We start from the raw sequence: 11,928 nt of genomic DNA, 5'->3' as shown, positions 1-11,928 counted from the left end.
AACCACCTTTTTAGACTGGGCAGATTTCATTGTACCCAGTGATGAGTGACTTTTGATTCCCTTTTTTGTGATTTATGAATAAAGGAGCACTTCAAGTTTGAATTAAAGTGATACTGGATAACAATTTTTTTACCATACTTCTCCATGTTTACACAACATTTTTTCATCATTAAACTGATTGTCCATGGTCATTGTTTCTAAGTCAATGTAGCCCTCGTCAGAAGCATCCAAATCCTCCCTCTGGTGGACAGTGACTGCTACATTTTCGTAATCACCTACGTCATCATCCATCTTGTTCCCTGTGTAAGTAATAGCACATGTGGTTTTGGCACATTAGGAAGGATTGTGTCAAACTACACTCAGAAATTTACATTGCTAACCAAATGTTACAGTAGCACACTTTCATTGAAGCCACTTCAAATGTCAAATGTACTTATATACAGGGTGATTAAAAAAGATTAATCCAATTTCAAAGTGATTGATTTCACTTCATCATTACAGATCAATGCAGTAAACTGTAAATGGTTTAAATGAGCATAAAGTTTATTATGTAAGCGCTCAGTATGAACCTCCTCCAGCTGTACGGACAACATCATTGCCATAGTCAAATTCACCCATTCATATATTTCATATATGTATATATTCATATATATATATATATATATATATATATATATATATATATATATATATATATATATATATATATATATATATATATATATATATATGAGACTTTTATTGTTTTAATGTGTAAATTTCCCTCTGAGATTAATAAAGTGATCTGTCTGTCTGTCTGTCTGTCTGTCTGTCTATCTATCTATCTATCTATCTATCTATCTATCTATCTATCTATCTATCCATCTTATCAAGAAGCAAACAGCTAATTGGTGACTGGTTGATTGTTGAAATGGTGTTATTCCCTATACTGCCCTGCACAACTTATATAAATTTGTTTACCTGCAAAGTCATTGCCCATTTCCATCTTCCCTACATTACCCTCCATATTGACATAGTCCGTATCACAATCATCTGAATCTTCGCTTTGGTGAAAAATAGTTTCTGCATTTTCATAATCCATGTCAGTCGTCTCTCTGGCAGTCCCGTATGTGTTCTTGGCACCTACAGATTGAAAAAATAAACTTGCTTTGATACTAAAACTGTAATTGGCTAACCAGGCAGCAAATGTCTCCACACAACAATGAAATGTTATGTGAACACCAGTGAACAAAAAGCAAAGTTTGTTAATTAACAATGATTAAGAGTTGGCCCGAAGGACTGCCGATTCAGCAGATAGGTACAGACAGGCTAAAAAGGTGGCACACTGCTCAGCCTCCCTGGGAAAGTCTATGCAAAGGTGCTGGAAAGGAGACTCCGACCGACAGTTGAACCTCAGATTGAGGAGGAACAATGTGGATTCCGTCCCGGCCGTGGAACAATGGATCAGCTTTTCAACCTCTCACAGATTGCTGAGGGGGCATGGGAGTTTGCCAACCTAGTCTACATGTGTTTTGTGGACTTGGACAAGGCTTATGACCGTGTTCCTCGAGATATTTTGTGGGAGGTCCTCCGGGAGTACAGGGTGCCGGGGCTACTACTCCGGGCTATCCAATCTCTGTACTCCCGGAGTGAGAGCTGTGTCTGTATACTCGGCATTAAGTCAGACTCTTTCAGTGTTAGCGTTGGACTCCACCAGGGTCTCCACTCTTGATCGTGATATTCATGGACAGAGTGTCAGGGTGTAGCCGGGGTCAGGAGGGCATTATGTGTGGAGGCTGGAGGGTGGCGTCTCTGCTATTTGCGGATGATGTTGTTCTTTTGGCGGAATCACATGGATGCCTCCAGCGCTTGCTGGAGCGGTTTGCAGCTGAGTGTGAAGCGGTTGGTATACGGATCAGCACCTCCAAGTCTGGTCTTGGCCTGGAAAAGGATGGCATGCCCACTCCAGGTAAGGGAAAAGGACCTGCCCCAGGTGGAGGAGTTTAAGTATCTTGGGGTCTTGTTCACGAGTGACGGAAAGAGGGATCGTGAGATCGGCTGTAGGCTGGGACAGCCGGCAGCAGGAATGCGGTCACTGTACCGGCCTATAGTGGTGAAGAGGGAGTTGAGCCAAAAGGCGAAACTCTGTTTACCGGTCGATCTACATCCCAACCCTCACCTATGGTCATGAGCTGTGGGTAATGACCGAAAGAACGAGATCGCGAATACAAGCGGCGGAAATGAGCTTTCTTCGTCGGGTGGTGGGTTACACGCTATGCGATAGAGTGAGGAGCTCGGTCATTCAGGAGGAGCTCAGAGTAGAGCAGCTACTCCTCCGCATTGAGAGGAGCCAGTTGAGGTGGTTCGGGCATCTGATCCGGATGCCCCCTGGACGCCTCCCGGTGGGGGTGTTCCAGGCACGGCCTACTGGGACAAGACCCTGGGGTCGTCCTAGGACCCGCTGGAGGGATTATGTCTCCAAGTTGGCCTGGGAGCGTCTTGGGGCCCCCGGGATTGAGCTGGAGGAAGTTGCGGGGGACAGGGTCATCTGGGATTCTCTGCTCTCCCAACTGCTACCGCAACCCTGTGTGGACTAGAGGTCAACGATGATGGATGGATGGATGATTAAGAGTTTAATTCAGAACAAAACATACTCACAAACGCTGTGATCCATCTTCACAGACATCTGACCTTTTCGTTTTTGACATCTCTTTATCAAGACAATGATGATTGGCACTAGTATGAGTAACAGTCCTGCTGCCACCCCAGAACCGATGAAGGGAACTGGTGACACTGTGAAAGAAAGACTTTAAAGACTTTCTTGCTTTAAACGGGAACAAATGATCAAACAAACACTGCTGTGTGTTACTGTACCTTTCACAGTGACAGCCAAGAGTTCAGTGGTAGGAGAGCTAAATGTGCGTGAAGACACAGTGACTTCATAAACACAGCTGTAGTTTCCCTGGTCCACAAAATCTGCCTTGGGAAAGAAGAAGGTGTTTGAGTGGTTAACAGCTGACTGAGTTCTGTTTCTGGTTCCACTGAACTCCAAGTGGAAGGAGCCTCCTGGATACTGTGGTTCAATGGAGCAGGTGATGGAGAAGTTGTAGCCCCTGATCACCTCAGATCCTTGAAGCCACCAGTGGAACCATCCATCAGGAGCACTGAGGGTGATATTAGGCTGCAGCAAATTCACTGGAAAACAAAAAGAATTTGTATAGAGATTTGCAGACTGACAGTCAAGATTTGACTACAGACACTCCAAATGTCTCCAAGTGTTACACCTTCAACAGAGAAATGAACAGAACTGCTTTTAACCATGACAAACTTCAGTTAATCCAAATGATTTTATACTGTCCGAGTGAAAACTCTGATATGTGCTGTGACCTTCTCAAATAAATAATCAGCAAGCAATCTCCACTACCTGCAGAGCTGTGCACATCTTTTTGTCTGTCAAGTCCTATTCACGTAATTTTTTCCCCCCAGTTTTCTCCCCAATTTAGCCATGTCCAATTCTACCCCTCACCTAAGTCTTCCCAATCATACAATTCAACCAGTGCTAAGAGGGTGAAGCCTAATACATGCTTCTTCTAACTCCTGTGAATTCAGAGACAGCATCTTTTTGATTTACTGCTAACACAATCTCACTGGACAGATGAACATGCTTGGAGGAGAACACTAAGGTTGTGCTTTTAGATAGCAGAATGTTTTCCATAAAAAATGAGGAATCCACCAGCGAGAAGCAAAGCGAAGGAAAATGATCAGTGGCCAAACGAACAGAGCCTGTGGAATCTGCTTTCTGCAGTAGGATATAATGTCATTATGGGAGGAATATAGAAATATTGCTTTCTGAACACAGCCAAATTGCCAATACTGACACAGGTAATAAACGCCAGGGCTGTGCTGAGTGGATGTTGGTTGGAATCCCATCCACCCAGACAGAGTGAGAGACTGGATTTGCCTCCAATTTAAAGTTTTTAGCATGGAAATTTACACATTTGCGAAAAACAAACTTTAAATGAATACAACATTTATGGAAATACTAACACCAAATATTTTTAACATAATTAAAATAAAGTGCAGGAAGTATGAAGACGATGAAATATTGTAAGTATCCCTGGCATACAGAAATTTCAGCTAATTCTCTGAATCTTTTACTGATACAATGAGATGAAGAGTAGATGATGAAATCCCTAAGTTCTTTTCTGTTTTACGTTGAGAAATGTTATTTTTCAGTTATTACACTCTTTGCCTGTGCAGTCTTTCACACCTTTCCCTTTACTTCTGAAAGACTCTGGGATGCTTTTTTGTATCATGTTATATAATCATTCCACTGACCTGTTGCCAATTAGCCTTATTATTTTATTATTATTAAATTAGTTGTGAGATGTTCCACCAGGACCATCTGCTCCATATGTGCATCTATTAAAAAAAAACTTACTTTTAACATTTGATATGTTGTTTTTGTACCATTTTAATTCAATGTCAAGTGTCTTTTATTGTCATTCCATTTATGTGCAAGTACACAGTGGAGTGAAATTACATTCTTCCAGGAACAGCAAAGTGCAGCAAGGAACAAAAAGCACAAAGTGCGAATGTGTAGATGTACGTGTGCAAACAAAACATTAGACTAGAAAGAATACAATAAATACGATAAATTAAACAGACATTAGACACAGTAAACAGACAGGACAGTGCAGCAGTGACACAGCACTCATTTCTGGACATGAGGTACTAAGAACAAGGTGCAAAGATTAACATGCTGTGATCTGTGGGCCACACAGTCAGATAACAAACACAAACACAGTAGATACTGAGGTAGTAAAAGAGTGTAAACACAATGTTAGCAGCAATGTTCCAGATAGTAGAGTATCAAAAAAGATGTGTGTGTGTGTGTGTGTGTGTGTGTGTGTGTGTGTGTGTGTGTGTGTGTGTGTGTGTGTGTGTGTGAGGGGGGCTTTCAGATCACTCCTTGTGAGTTTAAAAACCTGATTGCTTGAGGAACAAAGCTTTTGCAGAGATGGCAGTGGTGGCTTCTGCCAGACGGCAACAGTGAAAAAAATCAGTGTGAGGGATGGATGGGGTCGTTCACAATGCTGGTGGGTTTCCAGATACAACATATGGTGTAGATGTCCATGATAGAGGGAAGAGAGACCCCAATGATCTTCTCAGCTGTCCTCACTATATACTGTAGGGACTTGCAGTCAGAGGCGGTGCAATTCCCAAACCAGGCGATGATGCAGCTGCTCAAGATGCTCTTCACAGTCCCGCTGTAGAACATGGTGAGGATGGGAGGGGGCAGATGAGCCTTCTTCAGTCTCCACAGGAAGTAGAGGTGCTGTTGGGCTCTGTTGGCTATGAAGTTGGTGTTCTCTGTGATGTGGATGCCGAGGAACTTGGTTCTCCTGACGATTTCGACAGCAGAGCCAGTGATGTTCAGTGAGGAGTGGTCACCTTGCACTCTTCAGAAGTCAACAACCATCTCCTTAGTTTTGTCCACATTCAGATAGATAGATAGATAGATAGATAGATAGATAGATAGATAGATAGATAGATAGATAGATAGATAGATAGATTCAACTTTATTGTCATTACTCAGTACAAGTACATGGCAACGAAATGCAGTTAGCATCTACCAGAAGTGCAAATAGTAGCAAATAGTGCAAAAAGAGAGTGTGCAAGTGTGCAATAAATAGGCATAGTGCAACATTACAGTATATAGAATAAATTACTTATAGATATGCAAAAAAATAGATTATAGGTGTGTAGATATATACATGAACATGTTGGAGATGTACACTGTATAGAATAACTGTTGCGATGTGTTATTTACATGGGAGTAGAATGTTACATTTGTGCGATGGTAATAATAATGAATAAAACAACAGCTCTGATTGGTGAGTGTAGTATGAAAGGCAGTGTTCATAGTCCGCTGTGTGCAGTATGAGTGGTAGTGTTATCAGCGAGGTGTGGAGTTCAGCAGAGTGATTGTGGAGGGGAAGAAGCTGGACCTGAGCCGACTGGTTCTGGCCCGGATGCTCTTGTATCTCCTCCCGGATGGAAGTAGGTTGAACAGTTTGTGGTTGGGGTGGGAGGGGTCCTTAATGATGCTGTGTGCTCTGTGCACACAGCGCTGGTGGTGAATGTCTTTGATGGCAGGGAGCTGCATGCCTGTGATGCGCTGAGCAGTCTTTACTATCCTCTGCAGGGATTTCCTCTCTGCCACAGTGGAGCTACTGTACCACACGGTCACACAGTTGGTCAGTATGCTCTCGATGGTGCATCTGTAAAAATTTGTGAGGATCTGAGGAGACAGCTGGTCTTGTTTTAGTCTCCTCAGGAAGTAAAGACGCTGCTGTGCCTTCTTGATGAGATGGGAGGTGTTGAAGGACCATGAAAGGTCTGCTGAGATGTGGATTCCCAGGAACCTAAAGCTGGACACACGTTCTACCTCTGATCTGTTCATGAAGACAGGAGAATGTGTGCAGCCCTTGGTTTTCCGATAGTCCACGATGAGTTCTTTGGTTTTGCCTGTGTTCAGGATGAGGTTGTTGGTGGTGCACCAGGAAGTCAGGTGCTGGATCTCCTCCCTGTAGGCCGATTCATCGTTGTTCCTGATGTGGCCAACCACTGTGGTGTCGTCTGCAAACTTGATGAAGATGTTAGATGTGTGCAGAGGAACACAATCGTGGGTGAACAGGGAGAAGAGCAGAGGGCTCAGCACACAGCCTTGCGGCACACCAGTGTTCAGGGTGATGGTGGTAGACATATGACTGCCCAATCTCACAGACTGGGGTCGGTCTGTCAGGAATTCCAAAACCCAGTTACACATGGGGGTGCTGATTCCCAGGTCGCTGAGCTTGGTGACCAGCCTAGTTGGGATGACCGTGTTAAAAGCAGAGCTGAGGTCGATGAACAGCATGCGGATGTAGGTGTTCCTTTCATCCAGATGGGTGAGAGCAGAGTGAAGAGCAGTGGAAATTGCATCCTCAGTCGACCTGTTTGCACGGTATGCAAACTGGTGGGAGTCCAGGGATGGTGGGAGCACTGTCTTTAGGTGGTTGAGAACCAGTTTCTCAAAGCACTTCATCACAATGGGGGTGAGTGCGACTGGGCGGAAGTCATTAGGACATGCAGCAGATGAGCACTTTGGCACCGGTATGATGGTGGATGTCTTCCAGCATGCCGGAACAGCAGCCTGGGCCAGTGATAGGTTGAAGATATCGGTGAAGACCTTGGCTAACTGTCCAGCGCACGCTCTGAGGACACGTCCAGGAACGCCATCTGGACCAGCAGCTTTGCGTGCATGCACCCTGCTCAGTACAGACTGTACATTATCAGTGGAAAGTGTGAGGGGGCTTTCATTGTGGGGAAGACCACTCCATGTGCTGTGTTGGTCATTCCTCTGGTCGAAACGAGCGTGGAGCTGATTAAGCTCATCTGGGAGAGAGGCACTGCTGGCTGAGGGGGTCAGGGATGGAGGCCTGTAGCCAGTGATTGCCTGAATGCCCTTCCACATGCGGCGGGGGTCAGAGTTGTGGAAGTTCTCCTCAACAGACAGTTTGTAGGTGTACTTGGCTTTCCTAATCCCTTTTTTCAGGTTTGCCCTGGCTGAGCTGTAAGCCTCGGCATCGCCAGATCTGAAAGCAGCATCACGTGCTTTCAGCAGTAGGCGAACCTCTGCATTCATCCAGGGTTTCTGATTAGGAAAGATTTTCAGTTGTTTAACAGAAGTGACGTTGTCTATGCATGAGTTGATGTAACTCATGACTGCTGAAGTGTACGTGTCCAAATCTGTGTGAGATTCTGTGGTGGCTTGAGAGGAGAACACACTCCAGTCAGTGTTTTCAAACTGACACTGTAGTGTAGAGATGGCCCCCTCTGGCCATACCTTAACAGTCTTTGTTGATGTTTTCACATGTTTGATGAGTGGCACATACTTCGGGAGCAGGAACAATGAGAGGTGATCAGACTGCCCCAGGTGGGGGAGGGGTACAGCCTTGTATGCCTCTGCGATATTTGTGTAGACATGATCCAGGGTTTTGTCTCCTCTTGTTGGGCAGGAGACATTCTGATTAAATTTTGGCAGTACAGATTTCAGGTTGGAATGATTGAAGTCCCCTGCAACAATAAAAAGTCCGTCTGGATGCGCAGTTTGTTGTTTACTGATTGCCAAGCTCAGCTCCTCCATAGCTAGTTTAGCATTGGCATCAGGAGGGATGTAGGCAGCAGTAATAGCGGCTGAATGCTCTCTAGCCATATGAAAGGGGCAACACTTTATCATCAGGTATTCTAAGTTAGAAGAACACCGACGTTCAGTTTCTGTGGAGCACCACAGTTTGTTTACATAGATGCACAGACCCCCCCCTCTGCTCTTGCCGGAGTCCTCAGCCACTCTGTCCGCTCTGAACATGCTGCGCCCGTCCAGCTCCACCGCGGTGTCGGGAATGTCGCTGTTCAGCCACGATTCCATCACAATCATGACGTTACACTCCCTGATCCATCTCTGTGTAGTGGTCCATAGTCGCAGCTCGTCCATTTTGCCCGCTAGAGCCCGGACGTTGGCAAGAAACAAGCTGGGAACCGCCGATCGGTGGGGGCTTAGCCTTAGCTTAGCACGTAGCCCCCCTCGCTTACCCCGCTTTTGTTTGCGTTCTGCGCGCCGGCGCCGGCTGCGCTCCGTTGGGGGAGCAGGCTGCGTTGCCCACGGTACTGCTGAGATTTCCCGAGGGAGTTCTAGATGGTTCCAAAACTCCGTTGTTGCAGGTGAATCCAATGTTCAACAAAGCCTTTCGGCTGTAGGAAATGTGTGCTAGGCAGTTTGTGGTAAAAAAAAGTTGAAACCAGTAGACAGATAACTACTAGAAAGCGAAATCCGGAGAGACGCTGGGCCTCGCGTTGTGCACGCGCCGCCATCTTGCCATAAGACAGAGACAAGTTGTTGGTTCCGCACCAGTCTGTTAGCCACTACACCTCCTCTCTGAATGCTGATTGATCATTATTGCTGATTAGATCCACCACAGTCATGTCATCAGCAAACTTGATGATGTGGTTTGAGCTGTACTTTGCAGTACAGTCATGAGTCAACAAAGTAAACAGCAAGGGGTGCACTAAGCACACAGCGGGATGCCAGTGCTCAGTATGGTGGTTCTGGAGATGTTATTTCCTATCCTGACTAACTGAGGTTTCTCAGTCAGGAAATCCAGGACCCAGTTGCAGAGGGAGGCGTTCAGGCCCAGCAGGCTCAGTTTTCCAATCAGCTGCTGAGGGATGATGGTGTTGAATGCTCAATTGAATTCTATAAAAAGCAATCTTTATTCTCAAGGTGGGAGAGAGCCAGGTGGAGTGTGGTGGAGATGGTGTCATCTGTTGAGCGGTTGGGGCAATATGCAAATTGCAGTGGGTTCAGTGAAGGAGGAAGCTGGTCTTTAATGTGCCTCATGACAAGCCTCTCGAAGCCCTTCATGATGATGGGAGTAAGTGCAACGGGACAGTAGTCATTGAGACAGGAAACTGGAGACACAGGGATGACGATGGTAGACTTCAAGCACGTTGGAATGACTGCAGTGCTCAGAGAGAGATGTTGAATATGTCCGTAAGCACATCAGCCAGCTGTTCGGTGCATTCTCTGAGCAGTCTGCCCGGAATGCTGTCGGATTGTGGTGCTTTTCGTGGGATGGCTCTGTGTAGAGTACTCCGCACATCAGCTTTGGACAGACACAGTACCTGTTCACTTCGAGGAGGTGTGGTTTTCCTCGCCATCATGCCAATCTATGCTTCAAAACGAGCATAGAAGTTATTAAGCATGTCTGAAAAGGAGGCATGACTGTCACAAGCAGGTGGAGGTGACTTGTAGTTGGTGATGGCCTGGATGCCCTGCCACATGCACTGTGTGTCAGCAGTGTTTTGAAAATGATGATGGATTTTCTTTGAGTAGACATGCTTAGCCTTTTTGATGGACTGGGAGAGCTTGGATCTTGCTATACTGAGGCTTGCTTTGTCCCTTGACTTGAAAGCCTTGTCGCGGGTTCTCAGCACCATGCGCACCTCTGCAATCATCCATGGTTTCTGGTTGGGGTGAGTTGTGATGAGTTTGGAGACAGTAACATCATCAATGCACTTGCTGATGTAGCCAGTCACTGATTCTGTGTACCCCCTCTCCAGGTTGATGGAGTCACCAGAGATTGCTGCTTCTCCGAACTTCTCCCAGTCAGTGTGCTCAAAACAGTCCTGAAGAGCAGAGATAGCTTCTGGCAGCCAGGTTCTCACTTGCTTCTGGTCTGGTTTGGCACATCTGATGAGTGGTCTGTATGCAGGAATGAGCATCACAGAGATGTGGTCAGAGTAACTGTAGTGGGTGCAGCTCTCAGCCCTGTACTTGCCGGGGATGTTTGTATAAACAAGATGCAACATGTTAGCACTCTGGGTTGCAAAAAAATTTCACACATTGTCGAAATTTGGTGAGTATTGACTTGTGCTGTTTCAGACTCCTGGCCATGGATAACTGTAGCATCATATTGATTAAACTTTCACACAAATATTTAACGTATTGGAACTTTTCCTATCAAGTCTGGTTGGGTTTTAATGCATTAGATATTAAGACTGAGGGCTTATAGTCTATTTAGGGATTGTAAGTCTTAATGCTGTGCACACCTGAATAAGAAACATTACCCAGAGGTATTGTAAATATATTACAGATTGTGTCAGAAATGTGTGGTTTTGAGAGCAAATTATCAGGATTTTTTTTTTATTTAAGGCCTGTATCACGAGTGATAGTGCTGCGCTAGCACTAACAAACATTAAGTGCATTTCAAATAAAGATAGTAAATATTTTTTTATTACTTTATTTAATGTAATTTAAAATGTGATGTAGTTTGTAGCAAGATGATTTTTTGAGTGTTGTTGCACTCACCCACAGTAATGTTAATAGAGCTGCTCCTAGGTGATGTGATTTCTCTGTGGTATGAATAGTCACAGCTGTATTGGCCCTGATGTGATGAATCCACAGTCAAATTGAATGCGGCTGAAGATTCAGCCGTTTGAGTTTTTATTGATTGCTCGTTTTTGTATAAAGAGAAGTTTGCAGAGATGCAGGTTGAGTTTAGATTGATACATTTGAACTGAACAGCCTCCCCAGATGAGACAGCAGAATGTGATGAGGTCAGGTTGAACGTGGGGCTCTGCAAGACACCTGTTGGGAGAGCAAATATTAATGTAACTGTGGCTTAATTTAAGAAGTGTGTAATTCAATTTTTTTTCCACATATTTTCAGCATTATGGTTTGAGACTATTTGGATTTGGTTTGTATTTTTTTTCTTGTGTCGTGTGGGGTTTTTCTTTTCTATTTTCTTTTTTTTTTCCTTTTGCTAATCCTATGCTGCTCAAGATTGAATTCAGATGTTGTAACCTAAGCAGGGGACACTGATAGTGGACCGAACTGAATTTATTTTCACCCTATCAGGAGAGACTGGCGATCAATCAGTAATAACATACGTGCTTTGGGGGAGGGGACTTGTATCTCTTTTTAAGGACTGGTGTGTGCAGCAGGGAAGGGGGGAAACGAGGGAACAGAGTAATAGGCCAGGGAGGCCAGGCCTACTTGGAAGAACCCCACGGAGTGAAGAAGCCAACCCATACTCCTTGCTGGACTCTTTAGCCTTGAGGGACTCTCTTAGTGTTATTAACCTAGGCGCCTGGTTTTAGTTTTTAATCATTTTATTCCATTGTATAGAATATTTGTTTGTATAATTTATCATTTGGGGGAAATGACCGTTGTTAAATACGTGCCTCCTTGGGTCACTGGGCCACTCCCCCACATCCCCAAATGAACTTTTAATTGTGTATTAGGGGGAGAGGTTAATAAATTTTACTTAACTTTTGCGGTTGCTAAATTTAAAGCATACTAATATTACCCCCTCCCCCTTTAACACATCTGCTAAAGAAATATGA

The 11,928-nt window shown here is 44.7% G+C and overlaps 1 protein-coding gene across 1 annotated transcript; it reads right to left on the bottom strand.

Moving 5' to 3' along the window:
• Positions 1–9: 9 nt before the first annotated feature.
• On the bottom strand, positions 10–10,988 carry LOC108444003 (the record flags this gene model as incomplete). The annotated part of the gene is made up of 5 exons (XM_017724953.2): positions 10–299; positions 961–1,122; positions 2,638–2,772; positions 2,854–3,174; positions 10,892–10,988. Coding segments are annotated over 5 exons (885 nt in total), but the record flags the coding sequence as incomplete, so codon positions are not given.
• Positions 10,989–11,928: the final 940 nt, after the last annotated feature.

The sequence above is a fragment of the Pygocentrus nattereri genome, chromosome 14 (assembly GCF_015220715.1).
Source record: "Pygocentrus nattereri isolate fPygNat1 chromosome 14, fPygNat1.pri, whole genome shotgun sequence".
Lineage (NCBI taxonomy): Eukaryota > Metazoa > Chordata > Actinopteri > Characiformes > Serrasalmidae > Pygocentrus > Pygocentrus nattereri.
This window is presented reverse-complemented; position numbering and strand designations above follow the sequence as displayed.